The sequence below is a fragment of the Formica exsecta genome, unplaced genomic scaffold, assembly GCF_003651465.1.
Source record: "Formica exsecta isolate Colony F162 unplaced genomic scaffold, ASM365146v1 scaffold393, whole genome shotgun sequence".
Lineage (NCBI taxonomy): Eukaryota > Metazoa > Arthropoda > Insecta > Hymenoptera > Formicidae > Formica > Formica exsecta.
The window spans coordinates 667,902-686,905 of NW_021851167.1; the positions used below are offsets into that span (position 1 = coordinate 667,902).

The 19,004-nt window shown below is 36.9% G+C and overlaps 1 protein-coding gene across 1 annotated transcript in view; it reads left to right on the forward strand.

Moving 5' to 3' along the window:
- LOC115239688 (netrin-1-like) overlaps positions 1–18,072 on the forward strand; it is a 172,499-nt gene extending 154,427 nt beyond the window's left edge. The window contains exons 5-7 of the mRNA XM_029814346.1: positions 12,917–12,985; positions 15,641–15,851; positions 16,362–18,072. Coding sequence (XP_029670206.1) covers positions 12,917–12,985; positions 15,641–15,851; positions 16,362–16,506 — 425 coding nt within the window. The 3' untranslated portion in view covers positions 16,507–18,072. The remainder of the gene's footprint in view (positions 1–12,916; positions 12,986–15,640; positions 15,852–16,361) is intronic.
- Positions 18,073–19,004: the final 932 nt, after the last annotated feature.

Here is a 19,004-nt window from a genome sequence, read left to right on the forward strand (position 1 = left end):
TCTCTCTCTCTCTCTCTCTCTCTCTCTCTCTCTCTCTCTCTCTCTCCTCCATCGGTAGTTAACCAAATTAAACGTAATTTGAATTTCGTTTGAAATTCAATCGAGATCCCCCACGATGGGCCGCCAGCGGGCGCGCGTTATCGAATAAAAATATCGAAAATTCCGAGCGCGCAACGGCACAACGGTCACGTTCGCCGAAGCTACCGAACAAAATTTCCGAAATTCCGGACGCGATCGAAGCGAGACAGATTGACGGAGAGATTTATCGAAGAAAGGAGAGGGAGACAGAGAGAGAGAGAGAGAGAGAGAGTCGGTTGAGCGCGAAACAGGAATGGATTGGATTTTTGTTTGGCGTAGTTCCCAATCTTCTCCCTTCACTTTTTACAGCTTTACAACCGAGAAGCGTGCGATTTCCGCAACGTATTGTACGCGAAACTCGATTGGTGAATATTTTTTTTATCGCTACCATACGAATTTATCGTTTTCATTATCCGCTGCTTTGCAGCAATGGATTGAATTACTGTTTCAGGCACAAACTAATTTTGAGATCCAATAAACGCGATACGGATTAATCTGAAAATATCGATCTTTACACATGATTCGACTACTGTTTTTTTTTTTATTTTTATTTTTATTTTTTTTTTTTTATTTAGGCATAGCACAACTACGTATATCACGCTGTCAAATATGTGATGTGTGACAATACGGCCTACAAGCAATTTATCGTTTGTCAAATCGCCGGTAAACGTCGTGAAACAATCGAACATGCATCAGACAATTTGTGAGAACTTGTATATATCATACGTTATTGATCAAAGCCATCGCGTCGCTCGACCGAATTACGAAGTCCGGACACGACACGGAACATGGAGATAACCGCGAGAATAATTGCGGTAGTTGGATAGTGGATAGAACTGAAACCATAAACCGCTTAATTGCCGTTAGAATAGAGATAGACACATTTCTTTGTTTGCCTTTTTACCTGTTTCTTAATTTTCTCTCTTTTGTACATCTATTCTTATAATATTAATTTTATTTCATCAAGTTTGTAGAAAAAATATTTGTTATAAATAATGTGGATAATAATATAACTTAATTAACTGTAAAATATACTATGAATTTAATATTTTGATTACGATTACGATTATAAGTTAAATTTTTTTTTTTAAATGGAAAAAGAGAGAACAAGATAGTTTTTCTCGCAGATCGATCTTATAAAATAAAAACTGAACACGCGAGCAACGAGTGTCGAAGAGAAACGGCGCAACCTACCGCAACAAGCGATCCGAAATGACATCATTCGCTCCTAGTTTAGATCCCGAATCGCGATCCGCTTGAGAACTCGCGGGACGCACGAATAGAGCCGGACTTCCTGTTTCAGAATGGAACGCTCGAGTTGGCGGAAAATCTCCCCGATCTTGGCGGTAAAGTTTGCGCACAGTTTGGTCGGGCAGTTTACTCGCGGGGATTTCCTCGCCGGCGGGATGTATCCGAGCCATCGAACTGTATTACGGATGCGCGGAAGCGGCACGGAAGCATGCGGAAACGGACGGACTGTAACGCAACGAGACAACGGACGGAACGGATCGCGTTCGCAAACGCGGATCGATCGCGACGGCGATCAACTGAGACCATAATCCGTTTAATTCCCGACCAGCGAAACATCCTTTGTGTTTGATTAACTCGCGTTAATCCACGCCAATCGTTTTGCCAAATCAGTCGCGATCGTGCCGTAAGGTCGAACTTTCCGATCGAGCGGTTGCATCAATCGGCCAAAACCTGTACCTCGAAATCGACCCGAGCACGATTGTTCCTCGCCGTTGCATCGAATATCCCAATCGGTCAAAGTAAATCCGATGTCATGCTCCGGATAACCGCGTCGTTATCCTGCGTCAATGCCACCGTTGACATCGACAGACGGATGACTGATTGGCACGTCACAGAAAAGAAAATGGGAAGTGCAATAATCATAATATCATTCTTATAGTTAGAATGACTTATGCATCATTTACGATATTATATCACTTCGAATAATAATTCTTGCAAGTATTAATACAATATTTTATAGAAAGGCAGAGAGAGTTGTTTAAATTATTTTTTAATTATAAATCGAAAAGGATTTAAAAACTACATGTTATATATTTTTTGTGCTTTTTCTTATATTTCTTTGTAATTTCTTACATTTTTATGCAACCGTCTAATACAGATGAATAGACTATGGAAATTTGTAGTCATGGGAGTTGATGTCTATTGTCACATAGCGTTTGCATTATGTGCAAAAATATGATGTGCATTCGGAAAATTTAGCAAAGATCCAAAGAATGTATAATATTTTTGGACACAGTAAATGGATTGCGTAGCGCGTAATACTGGCTTGATTTTACACTGCACGCGAGAAATTCCTAAAACAAAATAATAAAAGTCGCAACGATTGTCGCGAATTTCGCATAACCAAAATTCCAACCCATTTATAATATGCTATTATCCAAATAAATGCAGCCTGGCATCTGTATGATGGGGGAGAAGCGAGAGGGGATGAGAAAAGCGAGAATTAACTAAATTTACAAACATAAATTTACGCAACATTCATTAATTTACCGTAGTTTCTCAGCTCACAATAAGCTTAAGTACTGTTCTGTTCTATAAGCTTTATGATATTATACAGTAGTACCTTCTACCTACGTACGATATATATGCGCGTCACAATCATCTTAATATACCTGCCTACATAGTATATGCACGAAACATAAATTTCGCGTTTATGTATGTTAGATCGACCGTGTTTTCATACCCACGAGGGTCGCATAATTATACCGTAACATCGTGAATGCGTGAAAGCGAGAATACGCTAGTATGTCAGAAATTCCATTGCAGATGTCGAAACGACATACCACATAGCGCATTTCCACGCGTGACCACGATATTCGATAAAGGTTTATTTCGTCCCATGAAAATTGGATTTTCCTACGTGCGGCGCAACAAATGCAAGCGTGATTCAGTTCAGCAATGCATCCAGGAAAGTAATATTTGATTTCTCTCGCGCGACTCGTTTGTTTCGCGGAAAATTCGATGCTGCGATATAATTTAGCGGCTTTATCCCCTTCGTTCGTATTTTCAATTGTATCTTTCGATTATAATATGTGTACATATCTTATAGCGTTTACGAGAAAATAAAATTTATACAATTTGCACGATACAAATCGGCCTAGATACAATAAAATCTGATTATTATTATATGTAATAATTATAAACAGTGCTTGATATGTATGTATATAAAGAGCAATTGTGCTCACTATTTTAAATTTTCCATTTTATATTTAACTCTCGTGTTAATTTCCATAGTTTAATTCGGACTTCAAATACATTTCGATTCGAGCTTCTCTCGCAATTGTTAATTTCAATATACGTTCATTTTATTAAACGTTATCAAGCGCGATAGTTGATAGCCTTTAGTTTCGAGACAAGGGATGCTCCTGACCCTCTCAAACGGACCGCGGAGATGAATTACGTCAAAGTAAATTGATTTCGAAGCAATCTCCTGTTCTGCTTCCTGCGGGCGGAAGCCGATGTCAGATTTATGAGAAAAGCCTAAAGATCCTGGATGATTTTTAAAAATATTATATATCCTGCCAACTATATATATACGTTTTGATTTTACTGTGAAAAGTATCCTGACATTTGGTTTAAGAAGAGAAAAAAAATCAAGGAACACAGTTGGATTTTTCTCTTGAAAAAGAGAAGCTTATACAGTAAGCTTGTCCATCAAGAAAGCTTTGCTAAAGATTAGTTAAATTATAACATACTTCCGTCGTATACGTGTATTGCGCACGCTTTTTCCTAATGTAATTCTGGTTTCTCGTAGATATCCTTTTCCGTCTCTAACCCCGAATGGAGACATTAAAATATTCCACGAGTGAGGTATATTGCACGCGTCTCTCAGTTCTCGTAGCAGCGACTTACACTTGCAGTTTACTTTAGACGTTAGCTCTCTGCCGCAATATAATCTCATTATTCCGCGAATACCTGAATGAGGCGAGCGAGAAAATATACCGACTGCCTCTTGCGCGGATCACGCTTGCCCTGGTCTCTTTCCTCCGCTTTCTTTCCTTATCCCGGTGGCTTCCAGGAAATCTTTCCTCGCGAACTCTAGATTTAGTTGACGAACACCAGCACACACATACATACACGTATACACACATCTCGTCTCGCAAATATCTTTGGACCCCTGACACGTGTTCGGTCAGATTGAGCGTGAAATACAAGAAGATCAGCCGTACACATACGTAAATGTGCACTTGCGTGTATGTATCCAACGTAAAATAACACACACATACGCAAGAGTATATAAAAAGAATATCAAATTTAAATTTTTTTTTTTTTTTTTTCTAAAAAAATAAAGACGGATTATATAATATTAAATTGCTTATACACTTCAAAAATTTTATTATCTTGGAAGAAAAAAGAATTTATATAGAGAATTGGATTGCGTTGAATGCCTCGTTTATGTCGTAGACAAATTTTTATAAATTCAGTCTTCTTTATTCATTCATGTGTACATACATTGTGTGCGGCGAGAGCCGATATTGATGTTTTTGTTGGCGTCTTTAAAAGTACCGCAACTACGGCGGGAATTTATGAAATTCATCTTTAAACCTCGGGCACGTTTCTCTGCGCGACGCGGTCTCTCTGCCAAGGAAAACACCGCCGCGTTGCAGAAGATTAATCTACGTCCGCTGCTAGGGGAACGGCGTCGCTTAAAAAGAATCCGTACAACATGAACGTCATAAGGTTAAATCTTAGTGAAGGGATGCACTCTCTCTTGAATTTTCCTTGGGATATAGAAAAGATTTAAATTCATGATGTTTTCTCTTCTTCGGAGAGTAAAAGTTTCAAAACTAATTTAATATTTCACGCAAGAGAATAAATATAAATAATTTATTCATAATTTGTTTGCACATAAACATCAAATAGCAGTTAAATATGCGCATGAGAAATTTGAGAAAATATTTTATGTAATTCTAAAAGCGTGCGCGCGCGTGTAATATTTATACATATGAGATTTTGTTATAATGCGGGTTTTCGCATTTTGCGAGTGATATAAATCATTATGGAAAGCTTGAACAAATATCTATGATCTATGTTCTTCCTTTTTTATGTCGCGTTTAATAGGATATGCTCTGACAGTAATATGGGTTCCGTAAAACGGAAATAGTATTAGGTCAGCTCAATAAAAACAAGTGCCATAAAATTCCACGTCACTTTGCGTAACCATTCTCAGTAACGATTAATGTGCCGAGAATATGGCTGACTAAAAATATGCGCGCATACAGTCAAGGTTAAAATAACCTCCAGAATTTATCCCAGTCCGAGCCGGATACCGAGATGTCAGTCTCTCATATTAATATCGCGTGGACATTGCTAAGTTATGAAATTAGATGCTGTAAATAATTCTAAAAATGTAATATCTAATAAAAATCGCTGACGATTGTTCCTATCAATCAAGAGCTATTTTCAATACTATTTGATACAAGAAACTATATTCGTAAAAATAATCTAAATAATCTTATTAGTCACACACACATTATCTGGCTATTAAAAAAAAAAATTTATCTGCTTTAAAACTGCACGTGAATAAATTAATAATCTATCTTTTTTATATCATTCTAAATGCCAGAAAAATATCCTTTAATGTCGTTGATAAACACTTTCGTGTCGCACGCGGTTACAAATTGACGATGATTAAGGCACGAAGGAAGTCCCGATCGGACGCTTCATATTAACGATGCCCAGCGATTGGATCTAAGCGGATTACACGCGAATATCTCGGCGTCTAAATCACGCGACTTCGGACCGCCGCGTCGTGCCGCATCGCTCGCTCGCTTGGGGACGGTCGGCCGATGAATGGGACTAGGATGAATGGCAGAATGGCAGATTCGTCTAAAGGACGCTTGTGAATGGCGCGTATTAGCGCTCGTGCCGTACGTGTACGCGCGATCCCACACGTTACGCCGGAAGCGTGTCTCTATATAAAGATATATACGCTAAAATATAAGATGTAAAAAAACGTAGGAAGAAGAATACGAAGGTTATTTGAAAGAAAAGAGGGCTCAAGAATATTCCCCAGCCAATTCAAAGCCAATTTTTTTTTTCACAATGATGTCGAGACGTCAAATATTTAATTTTTCTATTTCATTATATTACAATTTTATCTCCCTCCAAAGATGTGACGACGGATATATATGTCTTCTCTCTCTTTTTGTATATTTGTCTGTGCGATTATTTACCCGTGCATTAGCGAGGTTTTTTACGTGTGTATACGTTTATTATTCCCGTGCTCGGTGCTGTGGACATCATTAATTCGAAACAACGTTGGACACAAAGCTATTTATAAATTGTTTGCGGATGTGTAACAGGATAATTACGTTCTTAATTGTTCTCAATTCCGTGTTTATAAATTGCTGAATATATAATCGAGAGTTTGCTGTTATTTTTCACATGCACTGAAATTTATTGTATTTATAATTTCATGTTTTTTTCTCATATTTTATAACCTCTGTTGATATTTAAAAAGTGCTGCTAATCTCAGAACAATACGAATTAAAAGCATATATTCCTCAAGACTTAAAAAAAAGGTAAAATAAATCATACAATATTTTTTAATATGAGAAGCAGGAAAAAGTCTGTGTAAGCAACTATATTTTATTAACTGTATCTCATGTGCTGTTTTGAAATGAATAACTAGCCATATTCGTATTTACTGCATGCAACTTTTGTCTGCATTTTTCAATAAATATTCAGTAATTAATTACTATCAAAAAATATAATTCGATAACTTTGAAACTCAATTTTTGTAAAATGATGATAAGAGTAATTTCATAACGAAGATATTTAATATTGAAACTTATAGGTTTTTGCGAGTTGAACTTCAATAACAGAAAATTAAATTTCTTGCAATTGACTTTATTTTTTCTCTTGACTCTTATTTTTTCATTTCCAATTTGATTTAACAAAAGAGTATGAAACTATGCACGCTCCCGATACCACAACGATTTTTTATAATTGTTCTCTTTTAAAACTGTATGTGGCATTAACATATAATAACGAATGAACTGAAATTACATTTTCCCGATTGTTTTAAATCTCAAATAGATTCCAATAGATAACCACGATCGAATTAATTTCGCATACCCTCTCGCCCATGTTTTCACACTTATATAATCGCGCGTACGATAAAAAAAATTTTTTTTTCCTCTTTTTTTTGTGTGTGTGTTCAATTTTTCATAGAAGAAAAAAAAAGAGAGAGAGAACTGTTAATAATTAGAACATAGTTACCGAGCAGCCGGAAGACAGGGATTGGCAGAGATGAAATTATCAGGTAAGAACGAGATAAATAAGGAGGGCGTACGTATCTTGCTTGCTTCGACAGCGCGTAACCGCTAAATCTCTAACCACCGAGTGTTAAAACGAGCACCGGCCACGAGAAAAGGATTAATTTTCTCCGATGCATCTAATCGTAATTATATGGGATTGACGTGAACCACTTTCGCACGCGATCAGGATAGTGTGTGAACCGCAAACGCGCGCGCGTATGCGGCCAGCGCAAATCTTCACTTGGGAAATAGGAAGATGTAAATTCAAGATTTCATTTTGTGTCAGGAGAAGTTTGCAAAGGATTCAGCACTTTCAGGATAAATTAGATAAGAGAGTATATGTGGAGAGAAATATACATGTAAATTTAGTCACACAGGTTGTGTAACTCGTATGTAAAATAAAAAACACAAATTTTTATTATTTACATAGGAAACACACTTTAAAATAAAATAAATTGTAAATTCAAGCTCTCATCTTATCAGAAGAAGCCTGCAAAAGATTCAACACTTTCAGAATAATTAGATAAGAAAGTACGTATGAAGAGAGATATATGTAAATTTTTAGTCGCAAATTGTATAATATGTAAAATAAAAAATACAAATTTTTTGTTACATAGAAAACTTGTAAATAAAATAAGATTAGATATAATCTTATTATAATGTATCTACTCTAAAAAACGTAAAGAACATTGCGCGATAGTCTCGATACTCGCATGCACATTCCATCATTCGATCTAAGAAATGTATCTTTACTCCCCGTAATTCGTTTTTGCTCTGTTTTTTTTTTTCTTTTAATTTTTTTCTTACCATCCACCGCTTATTCTCGCGAACCGGATGCGCGATGCTCGAAGTCGTAAAATACCAGCGTCGCACGCGCATGCGAGATAGAACCGGTTGTTCTCTCTTTCTCTCTCTTGTATCGAAAAACAAATATTTTTCGGTGCGGCTATTCCGCGGCTTTAAATATTTGGCACACACATGTTTCTCTCGCATCAACTTCCTGCCCGATGCGGTTTATTACTACATATTGACAGACTTCGCAATGCGTAAATAAATATAATAATGAATTTCGCGAAACACAATATAATGCAATAAAATTAGTGTAAATATCCTGAAAACTTACACAGAAATTTGCCTAATTGCGAAAGTTTATTATAAACATAATTTGATAACTTATATTAGGTATTTTGCAATGGATCAATTGATCCAATCGTTGAATAGCATGCATATATTTTTGTGTGCGTCAATTTATGTACGAAATTAATATAATTTCTTTTTGATTTTTAAATATATATATATATTCGATTCTTATATATATATGATATTTATTATTATGTGATAAAAAGAAAGCATCTCACTCATATAGAACTGATGTCCTAACTTATGTAGGCCCCCCTCCCCATGACAAATTTAGATCCGACACTATAAAACCCCCTCGCAGCTACTGTCTCCGTCGCGTTATGAAATCTAACCACGTCGCTGGCGATAAATCAACGCATCGAGCAACAGTCGGCCGATCTCACGGGCAATTCTCGATCGTGCTGCCGGTCAGCCGATCAATCATGCTCTTTCAATCCCCGACACGTGCGCAATCCGACAAACGTCGCAGCGTACGAATGAGTGAAGGTCAATGTGGTATTGCGAGGCAGCCAGCCAGCACCAGGTGGACCGTTCACGCTAATTCACTAGTTAGCTCCGTACGCCCAGTATTGAATACGTCACGTTTCTCGATTCGCATCTGCCTATCCATACTCTCTGGAGGTCCTCAATGCCGTGATTTTAATTAGGGGAAGTGAGATAAAATCGAACAGAGAATCAAATCAAACCTAAAATGGATGGTCTTTTTTCTAAGGTCTTTTCATAAGTTTAAATATTTTCGTTTTTCATACACAATGTATGATTAAAATTGACGAAATTAAAGACATATTTTATATTATTTAACATCTTGCCTTATGTTAGTAATATTTCAATTACTTCAAAAAGCTCCAAACATCATATATTATACTTGTCTTAATTTATGAGAGAAGAGAAAATTTTACTGTTTCATTAATTTGTTCTTTGGAGTTCTTTGCTCTCTCATTCCTCTGATTTTTCCGATTCTTCGATTTTTTTCTTCGAGAAATCATTATGAACGATGAATTTTTTTTCTGCGCTTAAAGCAAGTGTTTTATAGTTCGCCTCGTCCTAGTCACGGTGCTGACTCGCACCTTTCTCTTTTAATTTTTTTCTTACCATCCACCGCTTATTCTCGCGAACCGGATGCGCGATGCTCGAAGTCGTAAAATACCAGCGTCGCACGCGCATGCGAGATAGAACCGGTTGTTCTCTCTTTCTCTCTCTTGTATCGAAAAACAAATATTTTTCGGTGCGGCTATTCCGCGGCTTTAAATATTTGGCACACACATGTTTCTCTCGCATCAACTTCCTGCCCGATGCGGTTTATTACTACATATTGACAGACTTCGCAATGCGTAAATAAATATAATAATGAATTTCGCGAAACACAATATAATGCAATAAAATTAGTGTAAATATCCTGAAAACTTACACAGAAATTTGCCTAATTGCGAAAGTTTATTATAAACATAATTTGATAACTTATATTAGGTATTTTGCAATGGATCAATTGATCCAATCGTTGAATAGCATGCATATATTTTTGTGTGCGTCAATTTATGTACGAAATTAATATAATTTCTTTTTGATTTTTAAATATATATATATATTCGATTCTTATATATATATGATATTTATTATTATGTGATAAAAAGAAAGCATCTCACTCATATAGAACTGATGTCCTAACTTATGTAGGCCCCCCTCCCCATGACAAATTTAGATCCGACACTATAAAACCCCCTCGCAGCTACTGTCTCCGTCGCGTTATGAAATCTAACCACGTCGCTGGCGATAAATCAACGCATCGAGCAACAGTCGGCCGATCTCACGGGCAATTCTCGATCGTGCTGCCGGTCAGCCGATCAATCATGCTCTTTCAATCCCCGACACGTGCGCAATCCGACAAACGTCGCAGCGTACGAATGAGTGAAGGTCAATGTGGTATTGCGAGGCAGCCAGCCAGCACCAGGTGGACCGTTCACGCTAATTCACTAGTTAGCTCCGTACGCCCAGTATTGAATACGTCACGTTTCTCGATTCGCATCTGCCTATCCATACTCTCTGGAGGTCCTCAATGCCGTGATTTTAATTAGGGGAAGTGAGATAAAATCGAACAGAGAATCAAATCAAACCTAAAATGGATGGTCTTTTTTCTAAGGTCTTTTCATAAGTTTAAATATTTTCGTTTTTCATACACAATGTATGATTAAAATTGACGAAATTAAAGACATATTTTATATTATTTAACATCTTGCCTTATGTTAGTAATATTTCAATTACTTCAAAAAGCTCCAAACATCATATATTATACTTGTCTTAATTTATGAGAGAAGAGAAAATTTTACTGTTTCATTAATTTGTTCTTTGGAGTTCTTTGCTCTCTCATTCCTCTGATTTTTCCGATTCTTCGATTTTTTTCTTCGAGAAATCATTATGAACGATGAATTTTTTTTCTGCGCTTAAAGCAAGTGTTTTATAGTTCGCCTCGTCCTAGTCACGGTGCTGACTCGCACCTTTCTTGGTCTCCGTGGCAGTCGAGACTATAACACATTGCTCTCGGAGAATTAATTGAGCGGCTGCGAGACGCGGAGATACGGGGCCGCGATGACCGTACGGGATATAATGGATGGATAGTCGCGCAGCTAGATAATAGATGGATAGATATACGCCGGTGGATGATAATGGGCCGTGTCAAGTGCGAGACGCGACGAGACGAACTGAAGTAACCCAAGTGCCTGCAATGTGTATGCGACCACGGGGTCGAAGGCTCCTTGCGTGACGTCACGATACTCGCCCAGCATCTCGTCTCTCATCAGAACCTCGTCTGTGCATGTGTACTATTACTTGCTATTACATAGACTGCCCCAAAGTTAGCGAATTAATTTTCATTTATGAATTCTTTGATTTTTTTCCTTAGCGAAAATACCATACACACAGAAAAATACATACTATATACAAGTAAATATTACTTGTTCCAAGTATTTCATAAGTTCATATATCCGCAAATCTATCATAAGTTTATCATAAGCATCAAATTTATTCAAAATATATTCTGAATCCTAATAAATTTAATATTTCAATCAAGAATATTAAATTATATAATTGAAAGAAATACATTAAATTTTTCTGATCTAATAAATTTTCTTACATTAAATTAACCATATCTGACTTTTCTTCGATAAAATTTTATAATATTCTTCAAAAGAAAATATTTACTTTTTTTGAGTACATGATAATGAGTATTTCTAAAATTTGTGACAAGTCTATTTTAAGACTATTATTAAGAAAATATTCTTTGTTAAAGATAATTGTTACTTAAAAGAAGTAAAGTAAACTGAGTAATCATTTTACTTAGCAATAGAATAATATTTTTCTGTGTGTAGGAGGATCTTTCTCTCAACTTTTCCAATTTCCAATTATTTCTAACTATTTTTTATATATTTTTCAAGATTTAACTTTTTTAAATTTACTTAAAATTAAATCAAGAATATTTATATATGATTTCATTGTCTGTAATCTCTGGAACTTATTGTTAGTTCCCGCACGGAAAGCATTTTTCAATAATCGAAAATATTGTCTGAATAAATATTTTAATGTATTTTGTGATTGATGGACTATTTTAAAAAAACAATATCGATACAAGTTCGAAGTAATCTTATTATTTATCTTCTTATGCATATATAACAGACAAAGAGTTTGCAGACTATTTTGTTTGAACATTGAATTGTTTGAAAACCATTGCGGATTGCGGCTAGCCGGAGAAATCCAGCTAGTCGATCCCTTTAATCCCTTGCTTTACAAAGTATCTTGTGGTCTTGCTCTATCTCCAATTCTGTTAAAACGCGCAAGAATATCTCAGGAGAGATGCAGAACGATTAATGTTTGTTTTCGAAAACTTTAATAAAGGGATGAATCTCTCATAAATGCAGACGTAAATACCATTTTAGTGGAGTTTAACTTAATCGATCACACTGCTATTTTGTCATGTCATTTAATACATGATAAAATAATAGATAATAAAATGATTGTTCTGTTATTTTAGTCAATTATTCCTATTTATAGTAAGTACTATACATCACAATAATCTTGACCATTCTTGGATAAATAATAATTATTTATTTATTGCACATTAATTGTGTCTAGCAAAAGAAGTATTTTTAGCCTGATGTACCGCGATGATTACCATAATAGTGGTCGATTCATCATTTTGATAACCTCTGTACAAAGTTCAATTACGACAATTGTTTGACTCGACCGAATTGTATTCTGCGCGCAGTTTAAAGAACATTTTGCTAACGACGCGTTTCCTCGTCCGCCAATGTCTGCGTGCCCAAGGGAATTAACTACCGCGGTTTAACCCGCACCGCCATAAATTGATTAAGTCACTGAAAGCGATGTAATTTGTCTTCTACTTCGTTTTGTTGCAGATCAGTGCGGAAAGTGCCGCGCCAGCACGAAGAGGCTAAATCTCAACAAGTACTGCAAAAGAGACTATGGTAAGTGCGTGTCTCCAAACCAAACAATGTCGTAGACAGAGAAAGGTGTATTAATTGCACTCTCGTCCCTGATATAATGAAACTCGTAGAAACCCAAACATTGCATGCAAATCCCTTCGCAATGCGAATTTCTCAGAGTCCTATAATTAACTGGTCGTTATATACGTACATACAATTGCTACCAAAAGAATTCTAATGTTAGAATGATTTATTACCTATAAGATAAAAGAGTTTGTCTTAATTTTCTTGAATTTATATGTGTATTTCATATGTATATATAAACAATTAGTTTTACATTCCTATATTAGGTATTCCGTTATTTTTCCAATAGAAACATAATAATCTAATATCGTTATATTCTGGCGAGCTAAACAGAAAAGATTAGAATGACGATAAACGTGATGATATAGACATCGATTCTCTGGCTCTATTGTGGAAAAACATTACCAGGACAGAGCTACCGGAATTGTTTCGGCTTTTATCGGGAATAGATATGTACCCAACCCGGTAACGGGAGAGGAGGATGCATGTGAAACAACGATTTATGCCAGAGTATCGTTCTCTCCCTCAAAAGTCCTCGAAAAAGTCGAACATAAACGTACGTTCAGAGAGGAATATGAACAGAAAGAACCAGGAAGACAGTAAGAGGCAATTACAAATTTTACTTTAGAAAGCTTCGGGGATTTTTCTTTCTTTCTTTACCTTATATATATTTCTTTACCAAATTTATATTTTTTCATATTTTTTCAATAATTGTAATCAGTTCTTTATATTTTCTCTAGACTCATCGCGTTCTGTGTAATAGATATAAATAAAATGGTGCTATCTCAAATCGCCATTTATTTATAATAAAAGCTGAAAAATTATTTTTTTATTTATCGATTTTTAATATTCGAGCTCGCCGAGTTTGCTAGATTCAATCGTTGAGGAGAATAAGGGAGAAGGATTGTTTGCATATATTTCTCTCTCCCTTCCACGGTACTGCGTATAACGGTTCGTTAAAAAATGAAAGACTCGCGTTTTAATGGTGCCGGGTGCTTTCAATAATAGAATGGTATGCCTTTGAGCCGTGGTCCGGCACGAGTTTGGCCGGGCGGCGGCTTCGACCTCCCGTCTCCTGTCCTGTCCGCTCGTTTGATTCAACGCAGATAAATCTTCAACAGGTCTGCACTTAGCTGTCTCCGACTTAGAATAGCGGCTGAAACGAGCGCGCATCCCGCAGCCGTCTCGGGAAACCAATCGGGAACGGCGACGTTCTCGACGCTGCGCGTGCTTCCACGTATTTTTTCGCCACCGCGAATTTCGAATACGCGAAGGGGTTTGAGTAAGGAAACTGCTGCTCCATACAAAAACATACTCAGCTGTTTCGGTATTTGCAGTCCGACAAAAAGAAAACTGCGACATGGCTCAATCTCACGCAATGGCCTGATAAAAACGAGAGAGTGAAAAAGAGATGGGGAGGAAGAGAAAGAGAACGAAAATAGTTTAGAAAAAAATAATTATTTTTTCAAAAACAACTATGTGTCAAAAATGCGCAATTAGTAAAAATAATTGTATCACATGCATCATACGTATAATAATCTTTGCGATGGAAAAAATTTAAGTTTTATCGCTGAAAATCTTTTTTTAATAGCAAAACTTCAAAATTAATTAAATTAATTAGATTTCAAAATAAAAATAAAATTCAATTATATAATTTTCCACATAAATATTTAATAATTAAAAGAATCGCGTTGTGTATTCTATTTCTTGTCAATCAATTGCGTTTTTGTAAGAAAAAATTAAACAATTTGAATCATAAATGATGCAATAGTTTAACAAATGTCAATTTTAAAAACCGTGAATCATTACAAAGCTCTCTATCAAAGAAAATGCGTATTTTCGTTACAAAGATATATTTCGTTATCCTGATCCTACCCCGCGAGGGTAAATTAAAAATCTCCAGTGTACAACACGTGAAGAATAACGCGGCCTCATGATTCGAATAGCAAATTCCGGGGTCAAACAGGACGGCGTATAAACTCGTAACGTCGACGTCGAGTAATGAATGGCTCGATCGAATGCAACTCAACGTTGAATCGTTTCGCCGGGGCATGACCCTAGTCCTTGGCGAAAGGCTAATAGTATCCCTGTCCGGAGGACGACAGGATCGATGGTACGATCGTAACAGGGAAGAAAGAAAGAAAAAAGAAAAGTCTCGCCCAACCGCGGTCCCCCATTCGATTCTATAGTCTCGAACAATTGAAAGGATCCGGGCCTCTTTTGAACATAAGGAACACGTGTGTTCCTGATGCCGATTACGTATTTTAGTTGTAACGTAAAATGTCGATTCTATGATTACATCTACTTAAGGTTTTACAATGACAAAGAAAAGTTTTTTACGCATTTAACGAAATTTCCAAAAATGTTTTCGTTTAAATTATGTAAATTGTTTTAATTGTTTGTATTTGGTGCACAAAATGTGTATCAGATTTATGAATCATTAATATTAACATTTGTAAATTATGCATATAAATTCTGTTCTAAAAACAGTATATTAAAAGATCTTTAATATCTTATTTTATAGAATATTCTTGTGGAGACAATGATATAACTTTATTTATTGTAAAATAAAATGCTTGAAACGAATTATATTTAATTTTTTTTTCACCGTAGCTATTCTGGGCAGAATAACGGACAGGCACAAGAAAAGCGACGGCTCGCAAAGCGGCACAAGTGTATCAGGCACATCCTGGATCCGATTCACTCTAAACGTCGATTTCATTTACAAGAAAAATTCCAACTCGAGGCTTCGACGTGGTGACTTATCTCTTTACGTTCATTCGGCTGATCTGGCCTGCAGATGCCCAAAAATCAAACCTAATAAGTAAGTATTTCATCTCTTGACAAATCGGAGATATTATATCTTAATTTTCTAAACAAATAATTCCGCTTGTAAGAAAATAAGTGGCATTTTTTTCGAAAATTCTAATTCTCGGTATAGGCTTTGTTATGTTTTTCTCTCTAATTATAAATCTCATTCTTTAATCATTCTTTATCGTTAATCTTACCATTACCCAGGCAATACACGTATATCAACGATATTATAAAGACATGCAAAATACGTCCTAATTTTTTCAGACATCTTTAAATATTTCTTATAGATATCTTTAGTGTTGTTTGATTTTCCGTTTGCTTTCAACTAAAAATCAAGCCAAGCGGTCAAGGTTTTCTGATATACTGTGATAATCTAGTAATCTAATAAATGTGATAATCTATAACGATCGTAAACTGCCTGTCAGATTCTGAACGAACGCGAAATTGCGTAGCGACCGGCAACAGCTGGCGACTGAACGCTGGCGACCGCGACTTGAGCTCACATTATGTGTGTTCGCAGGTCGTACTTGATCCTTGGCCAAGAGAACGACGGCGGTGGCCAAGGTGGACTCACGGTGACGCAGAGGTCGATCGTCATCGAGTGGCGCGACGAATGGCATCGCCGAATGCGCCGTTTCCAACGAAGGGCGAGATCGTGCCATTGAAGTGTTCGCACGTCGCGGAAAGAGAGGAAGAGATAGAAAGCGAGATAGAAAGAGAACAAGAAAGAGAGAGAGAGAGAAAGAGAAGGAGAAAGGGAGAGTGAATGAGAGAACGAGAGTGAGTATGTGTGAATGTGTATGTATGCGTGTGAGAAAGATAGAGAGAAAGAGAGAGAGAAGTCGATCCTTTCCCAACCGTGTTCGTAGAAGCCTGCATATCTTTATTTCCCGGCCACGAATACCGGTATCGGGGTGCCGATTTTGTTTTACGCGCGGTACTCATCGACTACTGTACGTACGTCGAAGGCAAAGTACGAGGAAGAGGAGGACGAAAGGGGAAGTTGCGATAATTCCAAATGGAGCATCCGCCGCGCGAAATGACACGAGCAATGCACGTGCATACGGAGAGATTTGCGCGCCAAGACAATTCCATTACGTAGATAATTCCGAAGCTATTCGTAAGCAAATTATCGATTATTCAAAGTATAGATACTGACAAGTAAGTACCAAAATCTCAAACGATCCGCATTTATCCTCAACGGATTATATATATTTGTATGGACTTTCCTTTTTTGTTTCGAAATGAAAAGGTCGCAAAAGTCCAAGCCTTTAAGCCGAACTTATATCTTTGTCCGTATGAAATGCAAATCAGTTTAGATTTGTTCGAAGATGGCAAATCGCGTACCTAACGAATATCTAATGTCTCTGTGTAGAACGAGCGTATATTCCTCGATGTCGATTCACTCCTGACATTTGTCGCGCGACATTTCTACGTGACAAGCGATTTATTGAACGGCATGAATCTTTGAGGCCGTGCCCGTTCGCACCCGATAAATCGCATGTCCGTGAGAAATGTCGCGAGATGAATGTTGGGTCGAATTTACGCGACAGATTCAATTACTCTGGAATACCGCAAATCGCTGCCGGTATGGTGTTCTCGGCGGTATTCAATGACGAATAATCGCCCGAATATGTCGTTGTCTGTGTAGTTTCTGTACCATTTGTACCTAACATTTAAACGAGATTTAAATGAAAAATATTTACTTCCACATCAAAAAACGTTTATAGCACAGTCAGAATATCGCACTCAATAGAAATTAATTAATAGAAATTAATGGTTTTAATTAAGTTGAACGCACAACGATATATGCAATGTAGTTTGTGGTATTATTGCCGTTATATAATATATGGAATAATCAAGCTCTTTCAAAACGCTTCTCCACAATGATAATTCATATTCATCAACATCAATTTGCTATATACAAAAAATGGACGTGTATAAATTATACGTGATATATCGTGAGCGCGATATGTATGAACCGGGCGTTAATGCATTTATATTACGGAAGGTGCTGTCATTAAAGCTTAATAGATTCGGTAAAGCGAAATCAATTTCCGAAATCATACGCGTCGCTGATGCACAATCTTTAATCTTATTCGTCCCCTTTTATTTTTGCTTTATGAGCAGAAATTGATGCGATGGCTAAAAAAGGAACGCAAAATATTCTTCTGTTTTTGAAAAAAATTTTATCTAGAGCTTTTATTTTTTCTACGTTCTTATTAGGTTAATGGACCGATAGAAAGAGAACAAGAAAGAGAGAGAGAGAGAGAGAAAGAGAAGGAGAAAGGGAGAGTGAATGAGAGAACGAGAGTGAGTATGTGTGAATGTGTATGTATGCGTGTGAGAAAGATAGAGAGAAAGAGAGAGAGAAGTCGATCCTTTCCCAACCGTGTTCGTAGAAGCCTGCATATCTTTATTTCCCGGCCACGAATACCGGTATCGGGGTGCCGATTTTGTTTTACGCGCGGTACTCATCGACTACTGTACGTACGTCGAAGGCAAAGTACGAGGAAGAGGAGGACGAAAGGGGAAGTTGCGATAATTCCAAATGGAGCATCCGCCGCGCGAAATGACACGAGCAATGCACGTGCATACGGAGAGATTTGCGCGCCAAGACAATTCCATTACGTAGATAATTCCGAAGCTATTCGTAAGCAAATTATCGATTATTCAAAGTATAGATACTGACAAGTAAGTACCAAAATCTCAAACGATCCGCATTTATCCTCAACGGATTATATATATTTGTATGGACTTTCCTTTTTTGTTTCGAAATGAAAAGGTCGCAAAAGTCCAAGCCTTTAAGCCGAACTTATATCTTTGTCCGTATGAAATGCAAATCAGTTTAGATTTGTTCGAAGATGGCAAATCGCGTACCTAACGAATATCTAATGTCTCTGTGTAGAACGAGCGTATATTCCTCGATGTCGATTCACTCCTGACATTTGTCGCGCGACATTTCTACGTGACAAGCGATTTATTGAACGGCATGAATCTTTGAGGCCGTGCCCGTTCGCACCCGATAAATCGCATGTCCGTGAGAAATGTCGCGAGATGAATGTTGGGTCGAATTTACGCGACAGATTCAATTACTCTGGAATACCGCAAATCGCTGCCGGTATGGTGTTCTCGGCGGTATTCAATGACGAATAATCGCCCG